At 45.1% G+C, this 9,623-nt stretch overlaps 1 protein-coding gene across 1 annotated transcript; it reads right to left on the bottom strand.

Annotated features, from left to right (window-relative positions):
* Positions 1-1,211: 1,211 nt before the first annotated feature.
* On the bottom strand, positions 1,212-2,972 carry LOC137416632 (zinc finger BED domain-containing protein 5-like). Its single transcript, XM_068102280.2, has one exon. It carries the CDS (start codon positions 2,970-2,972, stop codon positions 1,212-1,214), a length of 1,761 nt encoding a protein of 586 aa, XP_067958381.2.
* Between the last annotated feature and the right edge of the window lie 6,651 nt (positions 2,973-9,623).

Below are 9,623 nucleotides of genomic sequence, written 5' to 3'. Positions count from 1 at the left end.
AAGTTTAAATTGGAACAAGTCAGGAGACGACGATGGTTCACAAGCGAGCGGTATTCAATGATAAAGGATGGACTATAACCGAAACAGGCCCAGACAGGCCAGGCCCGGAAATGTCAAAACGGAGGTTACTGACCTTGAAATGAGATAGAAAATAATGTATAATCAGTTATGAGGTTAGTTAGCTACATAATACCGAAAATTCGGTGAAAAACGAAATGAAAAAAATAATAATAATAATAATAATGAGAAATCGAGCTGCGTGGGGCGAGACACATGAGATTGGCCTAACCAAATACCGAAACCCCTGTCAGATTCTACCAAACCCCTCAGAGAAGATGTAGCTTGAACTTGATTACCCCCAAAAATACATCTTTTTCGGGCGTGGCTCCGCCCACAATGGGCAATACGCCCACTCTAGGCAGGACACAACGAGATCATGATATCAACCTCCCACCCAATTTTCATCAAGATCGGATGATATCATCGGGTAGTTATGCTGCGGACAGACAGACACACACACAGACACACACACAGACACACACACAGACAGACGCACACACATGACGAATATAGTGGTCACTTGATAACTCGTGAACCAATTAGATATGTACCTGGAAGCATTGGAGGTAGAGGAGTATAGGGAAATTGGCAGAATTTTTAAGTATGGTAAAAAAAACAATTGTATACATTAATCAATCGAGGCTCATGGAAGAGCTAGTGCACTAAACGGATCAGCTCGTAAAAGACAAAAACAGCAAGAAAAACACGCAAAACAGTTCGCAGAAGGGACAGTAGAGAGAGGGAGGAACACCAACAGCAGAGTTGAAGGCCAAGATCGAGGCGGACTTGAACAAACAATGGGTGTGGGTGAGGAATGGGGAGCAGGAGAGGATGTGTGGGTTGGATAAGATGGATACAGCAGGAAACTCTTAGGAGGGAAAAGTGGAAATTTAGAAGGAGGGATTTGATTTGGGTGGGGTGAACAAGGGTAGAAAAGATCATGGTTTTGGATTGGGGACAATCTGAGATGGTGGTGAACAGCGTGAAGACCTAGAGCAGTGGTTCCCAACCTTTTTCTGATCGAGTACCACTTGGAGGTCCCGTACCGTCGCCGCGTACCACCTGGTTCCAGAAAAACTCAATTCGATAAGATATCAATTTATTCACAAGTAGAACACACAAATGAACTAACTGTCAACAAAGAACACAATTTAATGCGAGGGCTGCATCTGTTTCTTCTCCACCAGCTGGTCGATGCGGGGCATAACTTTGCTCACAGCACATCGGAAATCATGCCCGGGCGCAGCAAGACGGTTCCGGCTCTTTGACTTGATGGTCAGCATGGCTGAAAACCCCTGCTCGCACTCCCACGTAGAGGGGAAAAGCAGTAGCTGGGGAACAGCGTGACGGGCTAGTATCGGGTACGAGGAGGCCATGCTCACCCAGAAGTTCATAGGAGAGCATTCCTTGTGCTTCGTCTTTGCTGTCTCGTCAGCCTGGACATCTATGAGCTCCTCTTGTTCCCCGGTCCCGACAGGCAGATCGCCTGGATCAACGGAAAACGGATTGGCGATGTAGGCACAACATGTGACGTCTGGGAAGTAATGCATCAACTCAGTCTTGAGCAGTGAGAGGTGACGGACGATTTCTTGGGAAAATTCATCATTGGGCTCGCTCTCAAGGGTAGTCAGGAGTTCGAACATTCCGTAGCGTTTGCTCTCCACGTTCTTGATCCAGAGGTCCAACTTCCTGACAAACGCTCCCAGCTTCGAGATGAAGTCTGAGACAGTGCAGTTGGGCCCTTGGAACGACAGGTTTAAGTGGTTGAAGACCCCCAAAATGTTCGACAGGTAGGCCAACCTTGAGATAAACTCCTCGTCCTCCAGATCTTTTTGAAAATCGTGTTCTTTCTCCGTGAGGAATACGAGGAGTTCATCCCTCAGTTCAAAGAGACACCTCGTCGTATTCCCCCGGGAGAGCCAGCGAACCTCTGTGTGGTAGAGGAGACAGATGTGGTCGGAGCCGAGATCTTCACAGAGCAGTTTGAACAGCCGAGTATTCAGGGCGGATGTTTTCACGAAATTCACGATTTTGATAACTCGGTTCAAGCATGATAACAAATTCGGAGGGAGCACCTTAGTTGAAAGGGCGAATCTGTGTATGAAACAATGGACACCGGTGGCGTTTGGTGACACAGCTTTCACATGGGCTTGAAACCCTGACTTTCGACCGAGCATAGACGGAGCCCCATCTGTCGTGCATCCGACCAACTTTCCCCAATCCAGTTCATTCTGCTTGAAGAAATTGTCCAAAACGTTGAAAACATCCTTTCCTTTCGTTGTACTGGATAGCTCCTGGCTCAGCAGCAGCTCAGTCTTCATAGTAGTATTCTGTGTGAAGCGAACGTAGACAAGTAGTTGACAGCAGTTTGTGACGTCCGTCGATTTATCGAGTTGGATTGCAAACCCAAACTTTGAGGCTCTCACTCCCGCAATCACTTGGTCAGCAATGTCGCCTGACATTTCCTCGATACGGCGCTGTACAGTGTTGTTCGAGAGGGACACACTGTCCAACTTCGCCACCGCCTCCTCTCCAATCACGTGCCTGACCAAGATCTTTGCCGCTGGCATGACGAGAGACTCTGCAATGGTATGCGCCTTCATGTTTTTGGCCACCAGGAGAGCGACTTCATAGGATGCTTTGACAATCCCTGCCCCCTTCTGGTAGAACTGGCCAGTCTTGTCCAGGCGCTGCCGCTTCACGTTCTCGCCAAGTCGCTGGAAGTAGCTCTGATCTCGGTCCTTCTTGTCCGCGTGGTTTGTCTCAAGATGACGTCTGAGCAGGCTGGGTTTCATGGCCTCATTGCAAAGGGACTTCATGCAGACCACACACTGCGGAAGAGTTTCTCCTCCACGTTCGATTGCTATGAAACCATACTTTATGTATGTCGGGTCATACTTTCGCTTCGGCATGTTGTCAAATCCTGTGGAAAAAAATAAAAATTAGTCAAGAATAAAATAATTAATCAAGAAATAAATAAAGAAATATAGAAATTAAAAAATAAATAAAGATACAATATAATAACAAGTGAAGGGAAACACAGACGAGTGCTAAGACACGTACACATTCACAGTATGGAGGCAGCGGGATAACTGCCAGCGCCGAGTGTGTGTCAGGGTTCCCAGATGTATCAGGCCAAATCTTTTTTTTTTTAAGGTTGAGCCCGAAAGTGCTCGCGAACCACCTGGAAGGCCCTCGCGTACCACAGGTTGGGAACCATTGACCTAGAGGGAAGAAAGAGATTGAAGAATATGTAGAAGTTCGTTCTATAGACAGGAAAAAAGAGGAACAAATAAGTGGAGGTGAGCAGTGATCCTGGATTTCGATAATTTCACCTTAATGGTGGACCATGTGAGCCCTGTAGAAATCTATGGGGGACAAAGCATGGAAGAAGCAGATGGTGCAAGACTAGAAAGGAGGCGGTAGAGGACAAACTGACCACTGACCTGTCTGCGATTTCAAATTGATAGATCCATAGACTCAGTTTCTTCGCTGGAGATTCCAATAATCCAGCCCAGAGGGGAGAGCAGTACTACATCAAGCTGCGGATGAAAGGTGGATCGGAGTTCAGGTGTGCCAAGGAAGGACTTTGTATGATGGAGGATTCCCAGTCGGGTGACTGACTTTGGAGGCCAACTTTGAAATATGGTGTGCCCAAGAAAGATCCTGGCTGATGGTGAGACCCAGGAGTATGAATGACTGAACTTCCTCAAGAGGGTTGTCATGAAAGTAGATAGGAGAGTTTACCAGTTGGTCCATTCAGGGAGAGATATTGAGACTGAAATTTGTGAGGATTTAAAGACATCTTCCAAGTGTTTTACCAGCTTGTGATTTTGTCAAGCTTTCGAGAGAGGGAAGACGCCGCGGCCTGTCTGAGGGTGAGGATGTCATGGCAGATGGTGGAGTCGTCAGGAAATAGATGGAGGGTTCCAGAGTGATTGATGAGTGATTGTGGAAATCTGTGCCGAGTGTAATGTCTGTGAAGGCCTCATCAAGGGATAGTGTGTGGTTGGTGTTGTATATTTCCCACCCCAAAACTGTCTTTGTCCATCCACACCCTCCCCCACTGAAAAATAAAAAAATATATCTATAATAATAAAAGGCAGTGCATGTGTGTGTGGTCTCTTCCATAACTCCACAACTAGGAAACCTAGAGGCCCCAAACTTTGCATGCATACTTCTCGACCTCCAAGAGAGTGCATGAATGAAAACTGTTTGTTTGAATGTGTTTAAACACACTTTTTGAAGATGATTAACAGGGTTCACAGAACAAAAAATCATAAAAACCCTTACCAAAATAGTCGTCCGCCATCTTGGTCAGCCCACTGTCACATCGCTGGGTTCTTAAGCCGCCATTTTGTTTTGGCCTCTTCAGATTATTGGCCCACTAACAGGGAATGTGAGCTGGGTTTAGACCGTGGTGAGACAGGTTTCTTGCTTTGGTCCTGCGGATACATGTAGATATTTGGAAAGACAAAGGTGTCTGGAGAAGAATAAGTTAAGTCTTGTGTTTTGAGGATTGTAGATTTTGATTTATTAATGGTCTTGGCTAGATTCAAGGCCATGCAGTTTTCAGTGAATAAAATTGTCTAAATTAAGGTTTGTTGAACCCTGTCTGAGGATGAGGATGCAAAAAAATCCAGCATCTACCTCCTCCTCCACCCCCTCCGAAAAAAAATGTCCTCCTCCCACTGCCCTTCCTATCCCCCTCCCCTTCCCGCCCCTCCTCTCTCTTCCCCGCCCCCCCCCCGCCCCCCCCCCTCCCCATTCTTCATATTCTAATTCTCGGCACAAAGCGACTCGGCATTGCCCAGCAACGCAGGGTACTTTTGCTGGTATGTAATAAAATATTTTTTATAATGAAAATGAATATATTTCCCCATTTTCATTTTAGCACCCTTGGGATACCTCGGAGCATGCCACATTGTTCTCATCCCCAGTCCTCCCTTCATTGCCCCCAATGGAATTAGCTCGTTTTTAGAGATATATTTGGTCTGCTGATGATGTGGCGCAGGCATGGTGGGCCGAATGGCCTCTTCCTGTGTCTAGATTCCTTGTTATTCCTTCTTTAATGCTGCTACCAGCCTCCACAAACGAACACATACTCCAGCATCCAATGTTTATGTGAAAACACGCACACACACACCCAAACAAATACAAGCTTAGCTTTATTTGATTAACTTTTTCCATTAAAATTTAAATTCCCAAATGACCTTATCATTGTGTTAAGAGAAACGTTCTTTATGTCTGTCCTAAGTTTTAAAGGCACAGGATTCATAGTGTGATATTAAATCATAAAGAGAAATTTCCAATGAACATGTTTACAGTTGTACATAAAAGGTGCAGTGGGTGGGAAGTCATTGGATGGGGTGGGTATTGGGGTCAAAAATGTTCCCCATCTGTACTTGTACATACATAAATCGATGCTCCCTCAGGATGTAGCAGCACTAGTACTTTTGTATGTGCAAGGCCAGAAGAACCTCTTCCTTATCCGTGCCCTCCCCATTCCTGACCCATTTTACCCTTTACCCTGTTGCTACATCTACGTCCTCCTCCAAGATTGATATCATATTTAGCTTCAGGCCGGACTTGAAGGCATAACGTGTCTTTGCGCTGAAATATTACCGAGACTAAGGTTTTATTGAAATGGATGTTAGAGTTTTGGAAACTGCCATTTCTTTGCCCTTTGAAAATGAAATGTGATATTTTTGGTTATGGATGGTGTATTTTGAATTCACCACTTGGTAAGTTAGTCAGTATGGTGAAAAGTGGATTTCTTGAGTCCTCTTCCCAAGTTGAAGTTTTTAAACCACATCCATTCATTTGCAAGATCTTCCTAACCATCTTACTATAATTCACCAAATGTCTGTCTGTCTGTCCGTTCCCATGTACCGCAAAAACGGCTGAACCGATCGCAACGAAATTTTGGGTGGGTAATCCTGGGACCCCCTGGAGTAAAATAGGCTATATCGTTTTTCCAATTTTTTCAATTTTCCAATTTTCCACTTTTTCCAAATATTGAATGAATGATCGTTTTAAGGCCATTTCCCCCGCTAGAGCGGGGGTTAGCCTTGCGGGCCCCATGACAATCATGGTTCCCTGTTTGAGGCAATGTTTTTATGGCCGGATGCCCTTCCTGACGCCAACCCTTAGTCGCCTCTTACGATGCGCAGGGATACGGTGTACCTATTCTAAACTGGGGTACACACCGGGATCATTCATCCCAGCAAGCTGGTACTCAATTTGCCGACCTCGGAAGGATGACAGGCTGAGTCAACCCCCCTGGCGTTAATTGAGCGATCGACCGGGATTGGAACCCAGGATCCTACGATCCCAAGCCGGCACCCTAACCGCTAAGCCAACACCAGGCTATTTCTCCAAATACTATGGAAAAATATTTACCGATATGAACAGTGATGTGGCTTTTATTGAAATTCTACAAATACTGTTTTGATTTTGATGATTTGCGTGTGATATGATTCAACAGATGTTTATATAAATCGTTTAAATTAATAAAGCCTTCAATTTCTGATATTTTGCCTTTTCATTTGGGCCTCCAAATTGAAGCCCCGCCCGTAGGGCAGGTACCGTTGCTAGTAGTTGTAATGTTAAAAGCTTCGCATGCAATGGCACCGGTTAGCTCCACCACCCTAGATATAATGTCAAAAAATGTTTTCACATTGTGCAAACTTCCCCTTTTTAGCAAAGTGTGCCGTACTAGACATGTAACCGAATTGTAGAATTCCATCTGTTTTCGTTTTCAGACAAAATCAAGACTCGTGGAAAAGTGAGATGATCGACAGTAAAAGGGCAGCACCACCGACACTATCGAGCGGGTACCAGGCAATCACAGCAAGCAAGAGAATGAATGAACAGTGAAAGAAGAGGGAGAAACATGAAGGTAGGAGGAATCAGTTTGTTGGGAGCGGTACATGGGGGTAGAGAAGATTGTGGGTAGATATTGAAGATAACATGAGATGGCGCTGAACTGCCGGCTCCGTCTTAGAGGGAACGGTGGATTGAACTAACTCGGCAAGGAGAAAGGAGGAACAAAGGAGTAGGGATGACCAGTAAGCCTGGATTTTGGAAGACGAGCAAGGAGGGGATTACTGGATGAATACAAACATTCTGTGGGGTGGGGATGGGGGACTGGATGGGTGGGGAGGCTGAAAGAGCAGAGGGGGGTCAGAGCAGAAACAAGGCCACAGGTGATAGAAAACAAAGAGGTAACCAACATGTCTCCTTTGAAAGACCAGATTTCTTTGGCTGGAGATATTAAGATCTGGCGGCCTTTAACTCCGTAGTGCAAAATTACTAAAACCACGGGGACTATGACATTTTATGTCTTTTTCTCCTTGTTTTTACTGGATCGCATCATCATCATAGGAAGTACCAAAAAATGTTGAGTGTTGTTTTTACTATTCCCATAAATTTCCGTAATTCCAATTCTAACGAGCGAGAGATGAACACAGCTTTTGGTGTCAAGGCCTTGTGAATGCATGAAACATTTAGCTTGGCCATAAATGTGGGAACCATTCAAAAAAAAATTCTCCCCTTTCTTTTGTTCCTTTCTCACCCAATCTTTTTCAAATCCCATCCTTCCTTTATCTATCTAGCACCCCTCCCTGACCCCATATGGCTTTTCACACATCTGCTTTAGTTTTTACCTTATCATTATTATTATTATTATTATTATCTGCTCTTAGTTTAGTCCTCTAACATTTTTTTGGTCGTTCATTTTCTCCCTTGCCTTATTTTGAGCCTGTTTCCTTACACAACACATTTCTTTTTCTGTGCCATGTTTTTGGGCCTTACACAACACATTTCTTTTTCTGTGCCATGTTTTTGGGCCTTACACAACATATTAATTTTTCTGGCCAATGTTTTTGGGCCTTACACAACATTTATTTTTCTGGCCCATGTTTTTGGCCTTTACACAACATATTAATTTTTCTGTGCCATGTTTTTGGGTCTTACACAACATATTAATTTTTCTGTGCCATGTTTTTGGGCCTTAAACAACATCTTTTTTTCTGGCCCATGTTTTTGGCCTTTACACAACATATTAATTTTTCTGTGCGATGTTTTTGGGCCTTACGCGACATATTAATTTTTCTGTGCAATGTTTTTGGGCCTTAAACAACATCTTTTTTCTGGCCCATGTTTTTGGCCTTTACACAACATATTAATTTTTCTGTGCGATGTTTTTGGGCCTTACACAACATGTTTTTTTTTCTGTGCCATGTTTTTGGGCCTTACACAACATTTTTTTTTTTTTTTTTTTTTTTTTTTTGTATACTGAATCGAGGCTCGTGAAAGAGCTAACATTTACTTCACAAACAAATCGACCAGACAAACAAAATATATAAAAAGAGGGAGCGGAAGACAAGATGGGAAGAGAAGGGGAAGCACACAAACACAACATTTGAGAGCAGGGAGATGTGTGGAAGGGAGAGGACTTGGGGGGAGGAGGCGTGGGAAGGGGGGGGGGGGAGGGGAGGGAGAAGTATAAAACACAAGGACACCAAGGACTTCCAGAACAGAAGTTGGTATTTCAAAAAAGTGGAATTGGGGTGAAATTAGCGGGGGTAGAAAAGATCAAGGTTTTGGATGGGGGAAGATAAGAGATGGTGGTGAACAGCTGTTTTAAAGACCTGGAGGGTGGAGTGGGATTGAAGAGAGTGAGGGAGTTTGTTCCAGAGGCGGGAGAAAAGAGGAATGAAGGAGTGAAGGTGAGCAGAGAGTCTTGATTTTGGCAGTTTGACCATAAGAGGGTTGCAGGCAGATCTTGTGCGACCTGTAGGAATATTTGCGGGACAGAGGCCAGAGAGAGCTGGGGGGGGGGGGGGCAAGGCCAGAGAGGAGTCGGTAGAAGACGGAAAGACCACCAACCTGCCTGCGGTGAGTGAGTGAGAGGCCCTTGGAGCTAGCTTCATCGCGGGAGATTCCAATGATTCTGAATGCTTTGGTTTCAACAGCGTGAAGGCGAGCTAGGTGTGAGGCAGGAGCACCAGCCCAGAGGGGAGAGCAGTATTCCATTGAGCTGTGGATGAAAGCCTTGTATGTGGTGAGGAGCTCAGGTGTGCCAAGGAAGGACTTCGCACGACGGGGGATGCCCAGTCGGCAACTGGCTTTGGAGGCCAGATTTGAAATGTGGTTTTCCCAGGAAAGATCATGGCAGATAGTGAGACCCAAAAGCTTGAGTGACAGAACTTCTTGGAGAGGATAATTCAGAAAGTGGATGGGAGGGTTGTCCAGTCGGTCTTTTCGGAGAGACATCGTAAGAGTGTGAGATTTGTCAGGATTGAAAGACATGGTCCACTTGTTTGCCCAGTCTGTGATTTTGTCCAGGTCTGCAGAGAGCGAGGAGGCTGCAGACTGCCGATCTGAGGGATGACGAATGGAGCGACAGAGAGTAGAGTCATCAGCAAAGAGATACAGAGGATTTTCAAGAGAGTCAGAGAGATCATTGATGAAGACCAGAACAAGCACAGGGCCCAGAACACTGCCTTGTGGAACTCCAGCCTGAACAGGAAGAGGAGATGAGAGAAACCCATTCAGGG

Source organism: Myxine glutinosa, chromosome 3, assembly GCF_964187855.1.
Source record: "Myxine glutinosa chromosome 3, kmMyxGlut1.1, whole genome shotgun sequence".
Taxonomy (NCBI): domain Eukaryota; kingdom Metazoa; phylum Chordata; class Myxini; order Myxiniformes; family Myxinidae; genus Myxine; species Myxine glutinosa.
This window is presented reverse-complemented; position numbering and strand designations above follow the sequence as displayed.